Source organism: Cutaneotrichosporon cavernicola, assembly GCF_030864355.1.
Source record: "Cutaneotrichosporon cavernicola HIS019 DNA, chromosome: 3".
NCBI classification, from domain to species: domain Eukaryota; kingdom Fungi; phylum Basidiomycota; class Tremellomycetes; order Trichosporonales; family Trichosporonaceae; genus Cutaneotrichosporon; species Cutaneotrichosporon cavernicola.
Window position 1 is genome coordinate 802,741 of NC_083395.1, and position 20,938 is coordinate 823,678.

A 20,938-nucleotide genomic window follows, 5' to 3' on the forward strand; every position below is an offset into this window, starting at 1 on the left:
AGGGGGCCACTGTACTCTCAACACGGGTTAGCGGAAAGTGGTGACTGGTTGAACACAAAGCAGACCTACTTAGACGCTCCATACACGAGCTATACAATAGGGTTCAGAATTGGACTCGCATGCTGCCAAGTTGCAATCTCCCTGAACTACGGGCCGTCTTGCTTCGTCTCAGCCTCATAATCTATAAAGAACAACCCTAACATCTCTTTCCGCTCTGGGCTCTGCGCTCCGTTCTTGACAGGAACCGCCCCGTTACCCCACATTGTGCACCACGCGTCAGTCTCTTCGTCTCACCTCCTTACTCGGCATTCACTGCCCCTTTCGTCTTCACTTCTGCTGACTGCACCAATGCCATGGCGAGAGAGGGAAAGCAAGACCAGAGGCTCGGCGTCATTGCTCGCCTAACATACGAGCCCAACAATCACCTACTTCGCTCTCTGCGTCTATTTTCTGACGCTCAAATGTATCGCTTTCACATCGCTGCGCCTGTCAAAGCCCCTCCGCTTCACATGTCACTAAAGCCCAGCCTCCTCGCTCGTTACTAAACTCTATACATCTACGTCAAATACACACCAACCCGCGCAAGCCCATACAGCCAAACTGTATTTTAAATCTACCTGTCGAGAGGCGCACAAGTCTCGTTGGAAAGGTCATTCAGACTGTTACACCCTAGGAAACAAGAGACAAAGTAAACGCTCCAGGTCAAGGGCCGAAGCCCGGCTGGGGCTGGTACATGGAGATCGAGCCGTAGGGCATGCTGCTGTCAGCGGTGATACGAAGCAGACACTCACGAGCCCTGCATCATCGGCATGGGAGGGCCCATCGCGAGCGCGTGCTCGGCGGGCACCCACGGCTGCATGGCGGGGTTGGCGAAGACGGGGTCATCTGGAGCCATAGGCATGGCCATGGTGACGACTTGGATCGTGAAGTCCATCGTCGCCGTGGAGGCACGGTGCGCGCCGTCGATAAAGTCGGCCTTGACGTGGATGTGGACGCCGGAGTGGGGTGCGTCTGGGATGCCGATGAGCTTGCCGTCCTCCCACCTGAGCCAGTGGGGGAGGGTGCCCGGAGGTGAGGAAAAGGTCGGCTTGATGCTGCTGGACGGCGCCATTGGATCCCAGATCTTGGGTTCCCATTCATACCGCTGGTTGATCACACTGGGGTCAAAATAGAACACAAAGGGACACTCACGCAAACGTAGGTGGGGTCCCGATAATCTTGCGCTTGAACGGGCGGAAGACCCAACCTCCGCCAGGTAACTTCTTCGCATCTATGTGCCAAATGTGGTTGCCCTTGGACTTGGCCTTTTTGCCGTCGGCATTGAAGCGCGAGATCAGGTCCTGGTGCCAGAGGTACACCTTGACCTTCTTGATCGACATAGTTTCCTCGGTGATGCCACGCCCGATGAGCTCCTCATGAAATGCGTTGGTGAACGCCTGGATACGGAACTTGAAGGGGCGGTAATCGGTCGACTCATCTAGGCGCTGCATCTTCTTGGGCATCAGCACCTGATGAAGCTTCTCGCCCTTGTTGTCCACGGCATCGACTGCATGTTAGCTTCGATTGTCACGATGAGACTCACGATTGGAGCACACCTTGCTCAAGAACTCCAGGAATATTGTGTCCAACTGACTCCGAACATCATCCGAGATGTGCACACCAGACGTAGGGCCCACCTCGGACACATCCGGACCAGCCGAGCTGCGTCTGCGCTTGGGACGCCGCTGCGCCGCATCTTCGTCGTCATCGTCGTCGTCGTCGTCGTCGTCATCGTCGGCCGGGGAACCCGCACGCGACTGCCATGCCGAGGGCGGCACACTCGTGCTTGCGGACATACCCAGTTGCTGGCCGGGCTTGGCCGAAGACGTGCTGCGGGCGCGAACGATCGGACGACCATCAACACGTTGCTCGATGAGTGACGGCCGGCGCGACTTTTCGGGCTGAGGAGCATGAGGCTGCTGCTGCTGCTGCTGCTGCTGCAGTTGCAGTTGTTGTTGTTGTTGCTGCAGCTGATGCTGAACCAGCTGGTTGTGCATCATGGCCGCCTGCATCTGCTGGACCGCCTGGGCCTGGAGCATCTGCTGCTGTGCCTCGACCATGCTGTGGCCAGCGGCCGCTGCCATGGCCGCCGAAGCAGCCGCGACATTGTTGTCCGGCGCCCACTGCTGCGAGTGCATGCGTGGACTTGCGGGTCGCGAGGGAGGCAGTATCGCCAACGGCGAAGACACGTTGGGCATGTGGACACCCATGGCAGCCTGGTTGAAGGTTGCATTGACGGGCGTGGTCGGTCCAGTCGCCGAAGGATGGTGGACCTGCCCAGGCATCTGGTGGCCGTTGGAGTAGGAGTGAGAGTGGACAATAGGTGGAGCTTGCGGAAGGGCACCAACAACAAAGTCGGTGACAGAAGTGGTCGCAGGGCGCATATGGTTGGAAGCGACGGGCGAACTCAATGCGGACGCTGCAGAGGGGACCGTCGCCGGAGAGGTTCCCACAGCCGAAGGGATTCCAAGCTGGCCAACGGGAAGCGACGGAAGGAGAGACTGACCAGACACGGCCGGGGCAGCAAGAGGCTGCTGAGGTGCGACGTTGAGGCTCGACTGCCCTGGCGGGGAGTAGTTGCCTGGAGAAATGCTATTGTTCGACCCGGAGTTTGGAGTCGTCTCGCGTGGCGTACGCGCAATGCCGAGTTCACCAGCCTTGTCAAGCTGGTTGCTGATCTTGTTGAGGGCGGCTGGCAGATGATCGGCTTGGCCACTGAGGAGAGCCGCCTTCGCACTCTGTGCTTCGCTGACAATTCTGAGAAAGAATCAGCAACTTCCTTTTGTCTATTATGCCGCATCGACTCACTTGTCAAGCATGGTCAGCTTCTCCATGGTGAGGCGCTCGGCGATGTCATTGGTGGAAAGCTGCGGGGCAACACCTGCCGCAGCAGCTGACCCCGACACGCTCGAGACCGCAGACGCCACTGGCCCTCCCTGTCCGGTCAGCCCGGCAAGGCTCTGTGGGCTTCCCCCTGATGACCGTCGAGAGGAAGGGTTTGTGGCGTCCTCCATTGTGACATCGCAAACGGTGCCTGTCTGTGCGACAGCCGCGCTGGGTTCTCCACCCAAATAGGCATTTGGGGGCCGTTCTGTTACTGGCGACGCAGCGACAGACGGCACAGCAGAGGGCGGGCCACCGAACGGGGTTGGAACCGGTGAGTGGATAGCCGTAAACGCCAAATGTTGTGGAACGGCAGTCACTGGTGCCGAAAGGGGACCAACCCCGTTCATCTGTGCAACTTGCAGCGGGGCAGAAAAGCCGGTCATGCCACCAAATGTATGATCAAACGGCAAAATCCCGCTTACTGTTGTACTCCGCTGGCGACCCGCGGCTGGAGACAAAGTATACTGCTGTTGCCCCGACACGAAGACGCCACGAACCGGGCTTGACGGTTGCGACGCGGGGAGGCGGTACTGGGCCGTCTGCGCTGATACCATGTCGCCAACCATGGGTGCGCCAAGGGGTGACGGCGTCGGACGTGTTGTCTGGGGAAGAGAGACGGACGCGTGGATAACGTCGGCAATATCGCCCGTGGCTGGTTGCAACGAAGCGTCGGAGAACCGGAAGTAATCTTCCGCCGGGTCGACATTCATGGAGAGCGAGTCGGCTGTGAACGCGGCGCCAGAGCTGACAAGAGACGCTGGGGAAACGCCTTGGCCTAGTTGAAGGCCCGTGGGAGGTAACGCGATGTTGAGGTTGGGAAACCCTCGGTGATGTTGTTCTACCGAAGGCGAATCGCTGGGGTTGCTCTCAGACGCCGGGGGGTAATAGTCCCCTCCCCCAGCCTGAGAATCTGTTTGTGATTCTATGCTGCGCAAGTCAACGAGAGCGTCGATGAGCAAGGGTAAGTACACATACGTGAAGGGTGAGGAAGGGGAGGTCGATTGCCCGGTTCCTCCTAACCAGACGTCTTCTTTCACCCCGCTGGCCCCTTGGGGCTCGGTGAACAGCGGGTCAGTTGGGAAGAACCCTGTCGTTGGGTCAACCACGCGCTGTGAGTGGCTGAACGTGTGGAAATCGGTTGGCGAGGAGTTGAAAGGGGAGAAGGGCGGTGTGGACGTCACTGCGGCAACGAATGAGTCGAGGCTGGGAAGGAGAGGCGGTGTCAGCAAGGCTCTTGACAGTTGGTGGTGGTGGACAACGCGGCTAGGTCGTCGAAACGACTCTCGGGAAGCCATTCCGACCTTGTCGTGTCGTATGAGGGAGGAGTAGGCTAGCAGTGCGGCTCTGTGTGTGTGCGTGTAGACATGTTGTCAAGGTGAGACGACATTCTCGTCTCTCCTTTTCCACACCATGAATGATGGGATGAGGTGGTCCGAGACCGGCCTTGAACAGATCTTCTCTCGGGCACACAACGCCCAAATACGTGTGTCACGGCCTTTGGATGGCTTGGAGAGCACAGACAAGTCTATGCTTATCCAGGGCATCCTCAGAAAACCGGGTGTTGCAAGCTCTGCCAGATCACCAGATCAAGCAGGACGGCGCTTAGAGACCATGTTGTCTGTTCCTACATCGCCCCCTCTTCAAACGTGACCTGGGGAGCGTGCACATACCACACCTCCTGATGCTTCTGCAGACAGCACCAATGGAAAGCAAACTCACCAATACCTCGACGGGTGGGGCGGAAGAGGGGGAAGGGTTCTAGCGACGCCGTGAGCGAGCTAGAAGAAGCGTTCGCGCGTATGCCGAGGATAGAGATGGTCGGCAGTCGTGCGAGGGCAAGCGGGGGGAGGGGATGCTAGGGGGAGTGGAATGGGGATATGGGGAGAAGATGTGCAGACGAAAGCACGGATGGACAAGTGGCGTTAGGACGCGACCAAGGCACGGGTGGTGGTAGTGGTCGTGACAAGAGGATGATGGGATGACCGGGCCAAGTAAAGGGGGCTGTGTGACGTTTTACAGCGACCCGAGCAATCAGATTGGTGATTAGCTGGGGTCGACAAGGCGGTAAACGGTAGGTTTAAGACTAGGCGAGATTGTGAAGAGGGTTGTAATGAGCAGTGATACTGCGGTGCAGTACACGGACGAGGTCGGTGCTGATCGTTCTGCTGCTGATCAAGGTTGAACCAATCCTCCGGGGCAAGTGACAATGCCAAAGATCCAAAGGAGCCTCAACGAGTGGGAAAGGTCGTACTTAGGCTTAACGTTGGCCAAGTACGTATCCAATGTCGTGGCAATGTCGCGTCTTGGCTAGCTCAATGGACGGGGCAAGCTGTAGCTTTCCTCTAACCAGTGACCAGGTCTCTTGGTACAAGGGGGCGTTCTCTCGGGGACAGCCGACTTTTCGGGTTTTGGGCGTATACCTCGACTTGTTGGTCGACGACGCAAACACGTCCCAAGCAAGGGGGCGGTGCGTCGGGTGCTGGGTGCACGGGCGAGGGAAAAACGAGGATGTATTGAGAGGGCCGGGTCTTTGCTGTTTGAATAAATGGATGGGTACAAGAGACCTGATGATGGTGGTACCCGAAGAAAGGCTGAAGAAGAGGTTATTACCTGAGAGTAATGTCTAGGTTACAAAAAGGGACTTGGGGGGCGATATTGGTTGACAGGCTGAGGAAGGCAAGCTAAAGCAAGTAGACACGGTCCTAGTGGCCTAGTCTTAATCCAAAGGTACTAGACCTAAAGAGTCAAACGACTCAGCCAAACGCCGCTGGGATCAAGTGGGGGTTGCCTTTAAAGTTTGGTAAACTCGGTTTGATTCCCCCCTTATAGGATCGGCCGGCGTGTACGGATGACGAGTGACAAGAGTGACAAAGTGTTGGGTCAATAATTTGTGGCCATGTGGCGATTGTCGCAAATGGGTGTGGTACTGTCGTGGTCAGATAGGATGTAATGATGGATGATGGATCGATGGATGAAAGCGAGAACAGTGTCGAACCACCAGTATAGCTATAGGTGTGTAGACGCTTCAAATGGTGGGGGGAGGGCGAGGGGCAGCGAGGGCGAGGGCAAAGGGGAGGGCAAAGGGGAGGGCAGTGGAGGCATTGGTGATATCGATAGATGCCAGAACAAGGGAGAGAATGGGGGGGAGGAACAAGGTGGGGCAAAAGGCTCAAAGGGCACGAGGCGGGGTACGACAGCTTCACTCGAGGTGAGATAGGTCTGTCTCCCAAAAAAACACGGCCAGCAATGAGCAAGGCTCCAGAGGCAAGCCGCAAGCCATTGGTGAGTAGCCTCAACGCCGCAGAACCAAAGAGGCACTCAGAGAAGGCCAGCTGACCGGCAAGACCGGCTTGGACTTCTGAACTGTTCAGTCCATGCAGCCCCTTTCAGTCCAAGCTTAAAAGCGGCTAAAATCATTCTGTATTGGGACTAGAGGTTTGATTATAAGAACGGCAAATCCGGATTGACAGTTGCCTCATTAGGAAAGCGGAGAATTGGTCCTGGCTGTCCTACATGTCCTGGGTATCCTGTCTTGGCTAGTCCAGCGACACAGACTGTTATAATTCACTTCCTCTGGTCTTTTGGCATTCAAAAAATTAGTCTTGTGGTCGCTGAATGTATTGTAATGTCCAAAATCACCAGCACCAGAATGTCCAGACGAGTCGATTAACCATTAGCAATATGACCAGTCTTACTAGCGGCTATTCAGATCCGCTCAAATGCCCCAATCAGGAAAAAATTCTACCCTTGGATGTAAATGGCAATTGGCCCCACCCGGCCTATCGGCTTTGAGCTTCTTTGCCCCTTATGGGTCATGAGCCTGATCACCCTTAATCTCCCTGAGGCATGATGCTTCCACCTCAACTAGTTGCCGCTGTCCGTCCTCCCCTTGTTTGCGGCATCTTCAGTAAACCTCCGCCATTTCCCTTGAGCCACAAGTCTCAAGTGCCTAACGGAGGGAATGGAGGGAGCTGAGAGCTCTAAGATCAACATTGGATGACGTTGGTAGGCAGCGGTAGGCCAAAGAGAACCCTGATTCGCCAAAATGTTTGAGATAGGGTGGGCATCAACCCTGAGGTTATCAGGGAATCGATTAGATCCACATATCCACCACAAATGTTCAGAGGATTGAGATTATGCAGGGTATACGGAGGTAAATACGAAGAAACATTAGATCCAGAGACAAGACTGGTGACGTGACATGGGTACATTCACCATTGCATTGGGTCATCATGAATCTTCAACCAGCTCAGCGCACTTAGAGCTCTACCTTTGTCTTTGATGGCCGGTACTCTCCCCCACTCTCATTCGCATCGCCGTGCCTGCACGCAATCATTTCCGCTCTGGGGTTGGGTTCAAGGCATTTTAGCCCGTACTGCTTCCAGATGATATGTCAAACCAAGGCCAGATCCCGATATCAAGCACGTCAACAGACATCGGTTTCCTCGGCGGATAGCCGGTCTCAGTGTCAGAAGCGGTGGGGCGAATGCTCCCAATTGCCATAACTTGCTTGGCCTTGCGAAATGTCAGTGCTAGCGACAGCGCCACAGCATCCGCCACTGGCGCCACTTGTGTCCCCAATTCGTCTGGACGTCGCGGCTCCTCATGCCTCTGGCAGCAATAACGCTGTCTTGGATGAGGCGGCCGTTGCCGACCCTTATCCGGGAAACGTTACCAACGGCAAACAGATAGGGGGTGACGGGCGCGCACGCAGACGCCAACGCAGACTCGGACGCCAGCCGCACGACACGCCGACATCTGTAATTGTGTAACAGTCTCGGCCTAGCCATGACCGACCGTGCGGTGTGGCGTCGCTTGCGTAACACTCTCCAGCTCTTTCATGTGGCTTGTGGCTGTACGGCTGGCTGTGAAGTACACATCTAACCATAATGATTCACACTCACATCTAGGTGTGCTCATGAATCCCTCAACTTGTGGCATGCTTGATTGCCAAAGATCCAAGGATCGGAGTGCGTGCTCTATTCTCACGAAGCAACGGAAACCCCATGTTCTTCTGTTCCTTCAACCTAATATGAATATGACGAAGCTTCCTTCTTCCTTACTACGGGCTAGAGTACCATTCCACATCGGGTAGATAGATACCCACTTAAAGAGCCGCTCAACCTCTTAAGTGCTCAAGCAGAGCTGAGCCAGCCCCAACAGGCCAAATGCCCAACCGGTGGATGATGCGAAGAGGAGCGCCCTGCGAGTTCAATACATGTCAACCATTTTCACTTTATCTGATCGCTGAATTCACCCGACCTCCAATGTCACAGATTAGAGGGACAATTAGATCAACTGTGCTGCGGTTCTTGAACTACACATATCGCGTCCTCGCGGCGCGCGGCGTACGGCGCGTTGCTGGGGTATGACATGGCGAAAGATGACCTTGTGGCTCTAGAGCTGCAAATATGCAGATCTGCAAAACATTGAAAACCAGACGGACATGGGATCATGTCCTCAATGTGAACACGTGGGAATCACCGAAATGCCGTTGTCGATTTGAACCTGTGGCGAAGATTGAGTTCAGGGCTCTTTATGGCTGTGGCTGGACCATGGCTTGCAGTCTGGACTTTGGGTGGCTCATTCTTAAATTTGATTCCGCAGGTTTTGCTGCGAGCGGTCGCGTGGGCGGGCTGTGCTGAGCTTACATACGTGAGGTCGGATTAGAAGAAACCCTTTCCAAGTTACCCTGTTGTGGTGGCATGCATTTGAACTAGTCCCACCCAGTGAACCATTTTGGCATTATGGGCATGCGGGCACGCTATTGCCTCCTATTTGCCTTAGTATCCGCTTTGCACGGGCAGTGCAAGTTTGCCGATCGCCCCCGTCAGCCAAACTTGACTCCCAGCTTGCAGCCCGCCCAGACCAGCTGGGTCAGTTAGCCTAGGCCCAGCCAACTTGTTCCTCACATCCTTCCCTCACACCCTCTCCCCCCCTAGCCCTCAACCACTTCACCTTCCTTAGTAGCTCGCCATCAACCCGCATCCGCTCATTCACTCGGATCCATCCTCATTATTCACGCATCTCCCTTGTCCTTCCTCTCCTCCTCTTCCTCGGCCTTTTTCTCCTCCACCATCGTCAACCCATTGACCCCGACAAGTCTCAATCCTCATTCTTCCCCTCGCTCCCCCCTCTAGTCTCTGCCCTTGTCTGACAAGCCTTTCCCTCATCTAGCCAGGGGTATTTGATTCCTGTCTGTCCCCACGCTGGTGCAACCCTTTGGGTGATTCGAGCGCAATTAAATCAACCTCGTTGTCTCCCCGTTTGAGCTCAAGCCACCAAGGCTACCCACCTGGCCTGGCCCGTCCCTCCAAGCATCCAGTTGGCCCGATCCAATCTTTGCCCCCAGTCTCTCGGTCCTTGATCCTTGCCTCGCATTACCGCCTTGCCTATAGCTACCTAGCTGCCCAGCTGCCCAGCAACCTAAACCTCGAGCACACCCCACCCACCACACCCGGCACACCCTCACCCTCACACACCTGACACGCCTGCTTGCATCCTGCCGAGCCACACCCACGGTCCACCTTGGCCTGCTGCTACCAACTTGAACTATCCCATCACTCCATCAACCCTCTCCCGAAACACATCTAAACTCCTAGTTGGCCAAAGGCATCGCTCGTCACTTTAACCTCAAACCCTTCCTTCCTTCCTCCCTCCATCTTGGACAGTGCTACCTCCATCGCCCGCCGTCCTTGCGCCTACTTCTCGCGCTAAACCACCACCATAATGGCGACCACACATGTGATTGCGTCCAACCAGGGCGCTCACCTCACGGGCGGGAGCCACTCGTCGAGCTCGAGCAACATTGTCGGCGTGCACTACAAGGTCGGCAAGAAGATCGGAGAGGGCTCGTTTGGCGTCATCTTTGAGGGTGAGTGATGCTCGCTGCTCGTTGCTCGTTGCGCGCCCCGTTGCCTTGTCCACATTGTCGCATCGCATGATGCCAGCCCACACGACCACCGGCCTTGATCACAGGGATAATCCCCCGCTCACCCTCGCAGGTACCAACTTACTCAACTCTCAGACTGTGGCCATCAAGTTTGTAAGTCGCTTGCTGCTCAGCGGAGGGACAGGTCAATCGAGCACCTGTTCCGAACCCTCGGCCTGTGCGCAAGGGTTTGGCTAACCATCTCACAGGAGCCACGCAAGTCGGACGCGCCGCAACTACGGGACGAGTACCGCAGCTACAAGATCTTGAGTGGATGCCGTGAGTGATGCGGATACTCGCAGGCCACTGACATTGTCAGCTGGTATCCCCCAGGTGTACTACTTTGGCCAGGAGGGCTTGCACAACATTCTTGTCATTGACCTATTGGGTCCCTCGCTCGAGGACCTCTTTGACATGTGCGGCCGCAAGTTCTCGGTCAAGACCTGCTGCATGACTGCTCGACAGATGCTCTCCCGTGTCCAGACCATCCACGAGAAGAACCTCATCTACCGCGACATCAAGCCCGACAACTTCCTCATCGGGCGACCCGGGACGAAAGGGGCTGGGACCATTCACGTCGTCGACTTTGGCATGGCCAAGCAGTACCGTGACCCCAAGACAAAGCAGCACATCCCTTACCGCGAACGTAAGAGCTTGAGTGGAACGGCTCGCTACATGTCGATCAACACCCACTTGGGTCGCGAGCAGTCTCGCCGTGACGACCTCGAGGCCCTGGGCCACGTCTTCTTCTACTTCCTTCGTGGCGGCCTGCCATGGCAGGGTCTGAAAGCTGCGACCAACAAGCAGAAGTACGAGAAGATTGGAGAGAAGAAGCAGTCGACACCCATTGCCGAGCTCGGCGAGGGTTATCCTTGTTAGTTGAAGATTACATTGTCAACTGACCGCAGCCGAGTTTGCCATCTACCTCAGCTACGTCCGCAAGCTTACCTTTGACGAGACGCCCGACTACGACTTCCTCCGCGACCTGTTTGCGACTGCGTTGGCAAACGCGGGCGAGGTCGACGACCAGGTGTACGACTGGAATCTTCTCAACAACGGGAAGGGGTGGGAGGCTGGCACGTCGCACTCGTCTGCCGATGTCCAGAGACAGCCCACGCGCAACCGCGACAACCGCGGCGACCGCGTTGACCGCCTCCGCAACGGTTCGGGCGGCGGGGCAACGCCACGAGGCGCGCGCAAGTCGGCGTCGCAACAGCCAAACGCGAGCAACCAGGCGATTGTCAACGTTGCTGCGCCGTCGCACCAGAACTCGCGACACCACTCGCAGCAGGGCGGCCACCCCTTCGCGGCCAACGCGATGAACTCTGGCGAATACGGGTATGACTCGGCCAACCCAGGCGGCAAGGGTGCCCAGCCCATCTCTCCCATGAACGTCAACTCACGCCCATCTGGAACGCAGGGCAACTCGCAGCAGCACGCAGACCCCGAATACCGGGAGAACCGCGGCGGGTTCCTGTCTTTCATCACCTGCCGGGCATGCCGGTAGCGACTGCCACGACGTGTTTTCATCCCCTAGACGTTCTTATTTCTCCATGGGTCCGGAACTGCAACAATCACCATTACCCATCACACTCGCCGCCTTATTGCTGTTGGTTGCGCACCTCTAATCGTTGTTCTCTCGATGTCTGATCGTTTACCCTACACCAGCAACACATGACGACATTGTCTACGCCAATATACCATCACACATAAGCCTCGTTCAGCGCGGCTTCTCCCCAGTTTCATTGTGCATAGAGTAGTATCGATGAATGGGTGCAGTATCCTGTGCTTGTCTTATTGGGACGTGGGCATGGGCGCAGACGCGACTGAGCGCGTAACGCGAGGGTGTCAGCGTGAGAGAGGAGATACTAATGGGTAGGGGCTGTTGGAGGTAGTGATCGGGTGGGCACGAGGGTGGGAAGGAACAGCGGTAGGTGCAAGTGCGCGCGTTGACCGTGTGCGAGTGACGGAAGTGGCCTGAGAGCAAGGCTCTAGCGCGATCAGGCTAGTCTCTTAATGTCTGTTGGTTATGACCGCGATCAACACAGGAGCACCACTATCGCGCACAGTTAGTCAGGTAGAGGAGTTTATTCCCTCCACCTTTTCCAGCTTTCAGCTGTTAGCTTCCCACTTGAACTGTTCCTACTGTAATCCTTCCTATTCCGTAAATGCAAATGCAAATGCGAGATGACGTAACGCGGCCATGTATTCTCTCAGAAACGGCCCTATCATCCCAGTTGACCACTCAGCGAGCGCCAAGCCCACGCACCCAGTGACAATCGCGTGATAAGCTGGGGCTCCTATGGGGGGATTCCTCACGTTCCTTGACTCTTGATACCACTCTCCTGCTAAGACAGAATGGAGGACACGACCACCGCCATCGCCCACGCCGGCGCTGTTGCCGTCATAACTGGTGCTGCGTGAGTACTCGGTGTGGTAGCTGATGCGTCGGGTGGGCTGCATTATGGTTGTGGTGCTTGCTGGCCGTGCGAGGAGATGACCGAGGTTGCTTTGAGTGTACTACTTCACTCTCTGGCTCGCGTATCGTTTTCTCGCTAGTCTACTTCCTCTGGCGTTTCACCCGCCCCATCCTCCTCCTTCTCGGCCGTCGCTACTCTCGCTGTTCTCGCTGCGCTCGCGGCTCACACCAGCTCGGGCATCGGCCTAGCGGCAGCCAAGTATCTCGCCGGGCGCCGGATGAAGCTTGTCCTCGTCGACGTGTCTCCGCTCGACGAGGCGTCCGCCGCCGTAAAGGAGGAGGGCGCGTCCGACGTCCTGGCGATCAAGTGCGACGTTAGCAACCTTGCCGACGTCGTCGCCCTCCGCGACAAGGTCCTTGACTACCACGGCGAAGTCAACCTCCTCCTCAACAACGCGGGCATTTCGCGCCCATGTCCCGCTATCAGCCTAGACCGTGATCTTAAGGATTTGCAGGCGGGCTGGGCGAGCGTTATCGGGACAAATGGACAGGGGATCATTAACGTCGCGCAGGTAGGTGTTTCTCCTTTCTCCACCCTCCCTCACTCACTCAATCACTCACTCACTCACTCCCTCCTCCCTCCATCCCCTACCCCAACGCCGCTCACACCCAGGCTTTCGGCCCGTTCATGGCCCTGCAGGAGAACGCGTCGGTCATCATCAACACGGGCTCGAAGCAGGGCCTCACGAACCCCCCCGGCAACGCGGGCTACAACGTCTCCAAGGCCATGGTGCGGACGTTCACTGAGCAGCGTGAGTTCCATTCATACACCGCTAATACAGTCGCGTACCAACTTCGCAACTTGCCCGAGTGCGTGTGCACCGCACACCTCTTCGTTCCCGGTTGGGTCTTCACTGGGCTGACCGGCGGCGGTGGACTCAAGGTCAAGCCTAATGGCGCGTGGACCGCCGAGCAGACCGTCGAGTTCATGTTCGACAAGGTACTCAACGAGGGCGACTTCTACGTCATTTGCCCGGACAACGAGACGCCCCCGGTAAGTGCTATGCAGAGAGAGCTGACATCAGGCGGTCGACCGCGCGCGCATGCAGTGGGCAATGGACGATGTCATCCTCGGCCGGCCTGCGCTCTCGCGCTGGAGCGACGAGTACGGCGCGCGGTTCGACGACTTTGTCATGAGTAAGCAGGGGCTTAATGCGCGCTCGCGTAGCCGCGGTCGTCACCTCGCACAGGTACCAGAGTCGCCATATCCCCCCGAGAACGCCGACTACCAGCCGAGCTCGGGCACCGTGTAGCCCCGCGTAGAGAGCGAGTTGTAGAATCCAGATGTAGCTTGTTGAGGCGCAGTGCTGCTCCGCTAAGATAACATGGTATCCTCACTACCGCCGTCGGACCAACACGGTGACAAGGCCAGCTATACGGCTCCATGATGAATCCGCAGTTCTCGGATCACTGGGACCGACCTGCCTAGTTCCCACAGAGGAACCGGTCGGTTCTAGTGGATGAACCAAGTCATGTCGCGGTGGAGGTGGTTTCGGTAGGCTGTGCATCCGTGCCAAGTCTACACTCTCACTCGCACTCCCTCACTATCGCACTCTCACTGACAGTCACATGCTACCATGGCGCCGGCTGACCGCGATGCAGGCCCGGCGCCTGTCTCGGCATCCCTCAACCGCGCAAGCGCCACGCGCAAACGTACCTCGACGTCGTCTCAGAATGCACCAACGCACATCTTGGCGAATGAGTGGGGTGGCACCACGCTCAACGATGAGCCCACCAGCCTCTCCAGCCCTCCCAACATGTCTCAGCCAGACCGCTCGCGTTCGGCCACTGTCAGCTCGATCGACATCCCGCGGGTCACGTCGCCGATCTCGATGGGATCAATGGACACGGCCGTGAGCCGCCACCCGTCGGCTAAGAGTAGCGTGATGCTCAGCATGCCCGAGGGTGTAGTTCAAGACTTCACAAGCGCAAGGCCGATGGGCCGCACCGAATCCGCCGTGAGCTTCACCCTTGACGCCGTACAGCCACGCACCAACTCCGCCCACGACCTCAACTTTGCCCCTGTCCACTCCCTCCCCCTCTCCAACCGGTCCACTCCCCCTACAGCAGGCTCGGGTGCCTCTTTCGGCCCGCCCGTTCTCCGTCCCATCCTCACCAACGCGTCGGTCCCCGTGCCGGGCGCCATCTCCTCACACCATGACCTCGACTTTGGCCCTGCCCCCGCCCTCCCCCTCGCCATGCAGGCGACCCCGAACTCTTCCAGGCCCAAACCCCAGTTACGCCTGTCGACGCAAGACCTCCCCGCCCCGAGCAAGAAAGCGGATAAGCAGCCACTCAGCCCGGGTATGAAGCACTGGCAACAGGTGCGACAGCATGTTGTTACCGGGCCGTCGCCCGTCGACTCCAAGCCCAAGCGGGGCATCGTGTCCCGTACTGCAGGGCGGTTTGGCTTCCGTTCCGTCGTGGAGAACGTTCTTGGATACGACCGCAGACGCGGGAGCACGTACGGCGCGTTCGCGATGGACATGACGGACGAGGAACGCGAAGAGGCAAGTCGCGAGCGACGGCGCTTCGCACGCGCAGTCAAGACCTGCCTCGACGAGTGTGCGGCTGAGGAGAGCACGCGCCGATTACGCCGCCTCGCCGCCGCTGGCGGACATGCCCCAACTCCACCCGCTTCCAAGCCCAAGAGCACACACCTCAGCTCGCATGGTGGGCGGTCTGGCAGCGTTCACGCCCTCGACGACGAAGGCGTCAGCGCCTTCTATCCCCTACTCTCTGCGCTAGTCAAGTTCGGCCTTGACGCCAAAGCCAAGCGCGTGTGGTCACGCACGTGTCCGCACCACGCCGCCATCCTCGCTGAACTGGGCACTGCGTTCCTCCCAGACTCGGCGAGCCGGGACGGCGACCGCGCACAGGCGCTCCAGGTATTCTTCACGATTGTGACCCACTGGAGCACCGACAGCGATGAGGACGAGCTCAGTCGCTGGCGGTGGTTGTGCCACGCAATGCTCCGCGACGACCGACAAACGCGCGACCGGGGTCTTCGACTCCTCTCCCTCATCCTAAAGGGCGACAGCAGTATGCCCGAGGCTCTAGTCCGTCCAGCAACTGCACTGGACTTTGAGAGCATCGCGGTTGCTCTGCTAAACCTCCTCCATGCGTTAGAGAATTCGGGATATGCGAGCGACGAGCACCAGAGCATCGTGTGGGGTCTCATTGCCTCGCTTGGCGCTGGCGACATCATCGCTGTCGACTCCGAGTCCGTCGTGCCTCTGCTCGACGACGACAGTCTCATAGCACGTAATACCGAGCGTGAGCTACTCTGGATCGCAGCCGCCAAGGCCATCACCGCCAACAAGCATGTCGGGGCATGGATGCTCGACTGCAATGCCGCTGTGCTGCGGCGCTTCGTCCCGGTACCCGTGTTACCAGGGATGCCCGAGACCGCGCGCCAACTCCGCGTGCTAGCCAGCAAAGCTCTCCTCAACTCTCTCGCGACACTGGTTCGGGACGTCGATGACGAGGATGTAGTCGCGTCTGTGGCCGCCATGGCGGAAGAGATCTTTGACGAGGCCATGGCCCTTCCCAGGCGAGATGGCATCGAGGCCAGCTACGCATCAGTACTCCTCGCCCTCGACTGTGCTGTCAATTCCCCCGACTCACCGTACGCTGCATGCCTGAGTGACCTGCTCGCCAAACACAACGATATCGTCACTTCTGTCGCCCAGGATTTTATCTCTTCCTTCCCCACCGCTCGTGTAATGAAGGTCACGCGCCAGTTCCTCCAGGCCGACATGCCACTCGGGCGCGCGTTTGTGCCTCTGCTCCTCGAGCACCTTGCAACCCTCCCGTCGACCCCCGAAGCTCGTACGTTCCTCGCGTGGCTTTCGACAGCCCAGCCGCACCTCTTCTACAAGCCCCTCTTTGCCTGCGCCGCAGCCACGCAGGCCGAGACTCTTGTCAAGCCGCTCCGGATAGTTGCCAGCATTGCGGAACAGCTCGGCGCAGACGCGTTTTGGACACGCGCAGATCCCCAAATGGTCGCAATCGTGCTCGGCGACATGTCCCCACGCAAGGGGAAGGGCAAAGCGCGCGGCGCTGTTGCGAACATCAAGCTCGGTCGGTACGCGTTACTGGTCGAGCTCCTCGTCTCACTGCAAGGCGCTAAGGGTCCCCAGCTAGCCACGTTCGCGCATGGCCTCGAGACCCGCCTAGGTGCCATGCTGGAGCTCGAGGAGAGCGGTTCCTCCCTACCACCCGGGTACCGCAGTCTCGTCGTGCAACTGATACGCTCCCTCCGCATCGGCTCAGGCCTTATCAAACGCACCTCCATCACCCGCCTCGCGGTACAGTGGTATACGTCGTCGTCGTGGCGAGCCGCCTCGCCCAGCCCTGAGACGAGCCTGATCGACTCGCTCATCCAGTTATACAAGTCGGACACGGAGGCCACCTCCAAGAGCGTCCCGCGCATCGCGCTCCTCAAGCTCCCGCTCTCTGAGGCGCTTCCTACGCTACTTGTCACAGCGCAAGCCAGCCTCGCATCAGAGGACTGGGGAGCACTTCTCCCCGTCGTGTGGGAGCGGTACGCTGGGCGCGACATGCCGGTCGACCAGCTCACGTTCCTCATGATGAAGTGCGCCGAGGCCGCGCGTGGCGGGCTGCGCAACCTCGTCTCGACCGAGCTATACAACGCTGGGCCCAGTGTGCGGAACTACGCGCTCCTCAAACTTGCCATGCTCTACGGCTACCGATTCCAGGTGTACACGCAGGACACTGTAACCGACCGACGCGGGCTCAACTTTCGCTTCCCGCAGCGACAGCTCGAGTTTGTCCCTGCGGACATGGGCAGCCAGGTATGGGTGACCCCGCGCGACGCGCAGGACGCCGCGTTGCAGAAGTACGGGCGCGCGCTGCCGCTTGAACTACGGCAGCGGCTCATGGAACTCGGCTGGACAGAGGACGAGGAGATGACCGCTACCGACATAGAGCGCCTGCCCGTCACAGCCGTCCCGCTGTCGGGTAAGGGGAGTATCGCGATCGAGCTAAAACATGCCGCCGCGCCTGTTATCAAGCGCAAAGGCTCAAACTCGTCCTTACACAGCAACAGCGCCAAGGTTCACCGCGCCGTCGTGCCTCCCGACCTAGTGGCAATCGTCATTGACCAGGCGCGCCAACTCGCGACAGCCGACGATATAGGCGTCGAGCTCCTCTCCAAGGAACTTGTGCACATGTTTGAGCGCGACGACGCGACACTCTTCATGCGCCCCGTGTCGGAGGAGCTGCCTCACGATATTGCCAACGCACTTCTCCGCGTCAACGGAGTTATTGCCCAGCCGACGCCAGGCTTCGCGCACGCCGCGCTCAATGCACTTGTCGGCTTCCTCAAAATCGCCGTGCGCGCCGACGCAGAGTTCCCGCACTGGGCACCGATTCTAGGCACGATCGCGCGCCTCATCCCAAACGTCTGCGAGATCTCGCTGCGCGACGTGCGCAAAACCAAGTCTGAACACGTCCTCCTCCCCGCGTCCATCTACGAAACCGACGGCGGGTTTAAGGTCCACCGCCCGTGGCGGGAAGACGTACTCCTCGACGTGCAGACTGCGCAGCTTGTTCTGCTGTCAGCCATACTCCGCACCAACCGCCGCGACGTGTACCTCGTCAAGAAGATGCTCTTCAGCCTCCAGGTGCAGGAGAGTATGCGCTACCTCCCCTTTGCGCGCGCGTGGGTCGAGCTCATTGTGGATCTGTGCACAGCCGTGAACAGCAACTACAACGACCGCGCCGAGCTCCGACACTTCCTGTACAACATCACTTCCGCGATGTCGCTGCACGGCGGCGACATGATCGTGGTCGCACACGGGATGCGCGCTATTTCGCTATGCGCGACGCGCTTCCGTCGCGTGTTCGCCAGTATCGGCTTCGTGAACATCATGCCGGCCGTGTACGACGCGTATGTACGCGGACACGGGGGAATCAGGGACGCCGTAGAATACGCGTGCCGCTCGTTCTACCGCATCCACCAGGACGTGTTTGTGTACCAGCTCTGCCTCGCACTGTCCGAACACATCCACGAGGACGCATTCGATGCACGCGCGGCGTATGACCTGCTGGCCGTGCTGGCGACCGACGACCCTGCTTCGGGCGTGCCAAGCGGCATCCGCGACCTGAACAGGAAGTACGAGGTCGAGGTGTTACTGCAGATGCAGAGCGGCGGGGCGGAAGTTGCACTCTCCACACCAGAGCGGCTCATTGCCACGCTCGAGCCTGCCCTCTTCCCGACCGACAATATCGTACGCCTCCTCGTTACCGTCATCGCCGTCAACGCAGCCAGTAAGCGCGGCATCCGCCTTCTGGGCCTCTTTGGAGCCATTGCACCATACCTCCAGGCTGAGGAGCGTACGCGCGCCCTCGTCGACGACGCTGTGTACGTGATCGGCCGCTTCATTGAACGCTCCCGCGCAAGCGACGACACGGCACTCCAGCGTCTCGTACCCGGTGAAGGGCCTAGCAGCCCCGACTGGCCTGCCGCAACCAACGCCTACTTCCAGTTCGTCGAGTCCATCACCGCCTCCGGGGCGATGTTCAGCCTCCAAACTACACGGCAGTTGATCGAGCTCGGCCACTGTTCCGTTTTTATAGGTAGCAACGCCGCTGTGTCGCGCCTCTTCGGCGCGCTCGCCCGTGCCCAGGTCTCTACTGAAACCTCGTTCCTCGCTGACCTCGCGCCGAAATATGAGGTGAGCCTCCAGGGCATCGACTTCAGCAGTGTCCTCGACGCCATCTCCTCCATGATCAGGAGAAACGCATTCCGTCTCCCCGCCTCGATCGCCCGCTTGATTGTGGAACGGTACGTGGGGCCCGCGTTGCGCTTCATCGCCAATGCCGCCCATGAGGTCCTCATCTCCGACTCGCCCCTCCGCCCTCACTCCCAACCTCCAACCGTGGCCTTTCGCCGCGCTGCCGTCGAACTCCTGTCCGTCACCGTCTTTTTACCTGGCGTGGACGTCCTACACCAGCTCGAGCGCAACACCTCTTCCGCGGGCATGCTCGCTATGATGATCATCCCCCTGGCGCTCGCCCTCGATCCGCCTCCCGACCGAGACGTGAATGGCATCTGGGTCCGTCTCCTCAAATTCACGCTCCGGTCCCCCAGCGATCCCCCACTCGAGCGGGCAGCTCACACTGCCCTCGCTCTGCAAGTTGTGAAAATCGCCGCAGTTCGCGTTCCAGACGTCATCTCGTCCGAGAGGGGCCTGTGGACCCACCTAGCAACATACGCAAAGTCCGCGGTCGCGGACGGTAACGGCCGCTTCTTGACCCGCACGCCACGGCTGGTGGACTGGATGATGTGGTCTCTGTTCGAGCTTGTTGCCCTACACCGATCACCACTTGCCCTCGCCTTGCGATTGCACATGCAGACTGCCCTCGCGACAGTGAACGATGAGCGCGACGCTGCCTCCTCCCGCCCCTCTACTGCTGGAAGTGTAACACCCACTCCCCGCTCGCTCTCAGGCCTCGTCCGCAGGCCCTCGGCACGCGTACCCTCTGCGACGAACCTGAGCCCCCTGGCGGCTCGCGTCACCAGCACAACCCTAGCCCCCGTCCTCGAGACCGACACGCTACACCCTTCCCCGCTCCTAGCCTCGCCTACTCCCTCTCCCTCCTCTGCGCTCGGTTCCCTTACCCCGAAACATCAACGCTCCCTCTCCGCGGCCTCTGCGTCGTCCGTTATGTCGGCAGCCAGCGCTTACTCGAACGTCTCCCTCTCCAACCCCTCCCTCTCCCCCTCCCCCTCCCCCTCCGTCTCGCACAACCGCTCACCCTCGACCGCCACCACCTCGTCCACAGCCGTTGCCCGCCGATCCTTCGCTCCAGTCAAGCCCTCCTTCTCCGTCTCCGCCCGCCGCGCCTCCCGGCCTACATTTGACGCCTTTGAGCGCCGTTTCTCCGCTGCCCCGCGCGCAGGAGACCGCGGATCCATCGTGCATCTTATCGGACAATCCACGCCCACGGCTCCTGCTGGTCCCACGACGGTGGCGAAGAATTCACGAAGCGAGATCCTGCAATCACCCCTTCGTAGCGAGTTGGCGGATGCCGCACGGCGCTCACTCCTCGTCGCACTCGTCGTTTACGGGTACGATGTCGACGAGGACGTGGACGTACACGCTTGGAGTGCGTCTGACGCTCTGCACGCCATTACGGAGGAGACGCGCATGCTCGTCGAGGACGAGCTTGCGGAAGCGTTTCTTCCCATTTCCCAAGCCAGCGAGTCTGAGCCTGATGCAGCTCCCAAGGCGGACGAGGAGGAGAATGGCGGTGGGTCTAAGCGCTCCTCTTATGCGCACCCCTGGGATGAGCCCCAACTCCCATCGCTCAGCTACACACTCAACCATGGGTTTGACGAGGGATATACCGTTACTACCGAGTCGCCACGCAATAGTCTCGATCCTCGGCCATCACGTGAGATACCCACTGTTGCGATATCGCTTGCGTGATACCCTGCATGCATATACCTTTGTAAGGAGAGATGACAGTCACATGACATGTACAGATGATTGGACTATGGCGGGCAAAGGGCATGGCTGCCTTTCATGGTCACTAAAGGATGGCGGGCGGGATGGTGATAATGATCAGCGTGG

General features: G+C 58.8%; 4 protein-coding genes across 4 annotated transcripts; 3 read left to right on the plus strand and 1 right to left on the minus strand.

Annotated features, from left to right (window-relative positions):
• Nucleotides 1-702: 702 nt before the first annotated feature.
• Nucleotides 703-4,220, minus strand: CcaverHIS019_0303090 (uncharacterized protein; the record flags this gene model as incomplete). The annotated part of the gene is made up of 7 exons (XM_060598740.1): nt 703-757; nt 792-1,157; nt 1,198-1,546; nt 1,583-2,796; nt 2,848-2,975; nt 3,348-3,852; nt 3,901-4,220. 7 exons carry the CDS (start codon nt 4,218-4,220, stop codon nt 703-705), a joined length of 2,937 nt encoding a protein of 978 aa, XP_060455504.1.
• A 5,434-nt stretch (nt 4,221-9,654) lies between these two features.
• On the plus strand, nt 9,655-11,363 carry YCK2 (uncharacterized protein; the record flags this gene model as incomplete). Its single annotated transcript, XM_060598741.1, has 5 exons — nt 9,655-9,799; nt 9,930-9,970; nt 10,066-10,135; nt 10,176-10,730; nt 10,765-11,363. 5 exons carry the CDS (start codon nt 9,655-9,657, stop codon nt 11,361-11,363), a joined length of 1,410 nt encoding a protein of 469 aa, XP_060455505.1.
• An 851-nt stretch (nt 11,364-12,214) lies between these two features.
• On the plus strand, nt 12,215-13,588 carry CcaverHIS019_0303110 (uncharacterized protein; the record flags this gene model as incomplete). Its single annotated transcript, XM_060598742.1, has 5 exons — nt 12,215-12,276; nt 12,508-12,847; nt 12,949-13,087; nt 13,118-13,329; nt 13,361-13,588. The coding sequence occupies 5 exons, from the start codon at nt 12,215-12,217 to the stop codon at nt 13,586-13,588; spliced, it is 981 nt and encodes a 326-aa protein (XP_060455506.1).
• A 324-nt stretch (nt 13,589-13,912) lies between these two features.
• Nucleotides 13,913-20,794, plus strand: CcaverHIS019_0303120 (uncharacterized protein; the record flags this gene model as incomplete). Its single annotated transcript, XM_060598743.1, has 1 exon — nt 13,913-20,794. The coding sequence occupies one exon, from the start codon at nt 13,913-13,915 to the stop codon at nt 20,792-20,794; it is 6,882 nt and encodes a 2,293-aa protein (XP_060455507.1).
• Nucleotides 20,795-20,938: the final 144 nt, after the last annotated feature.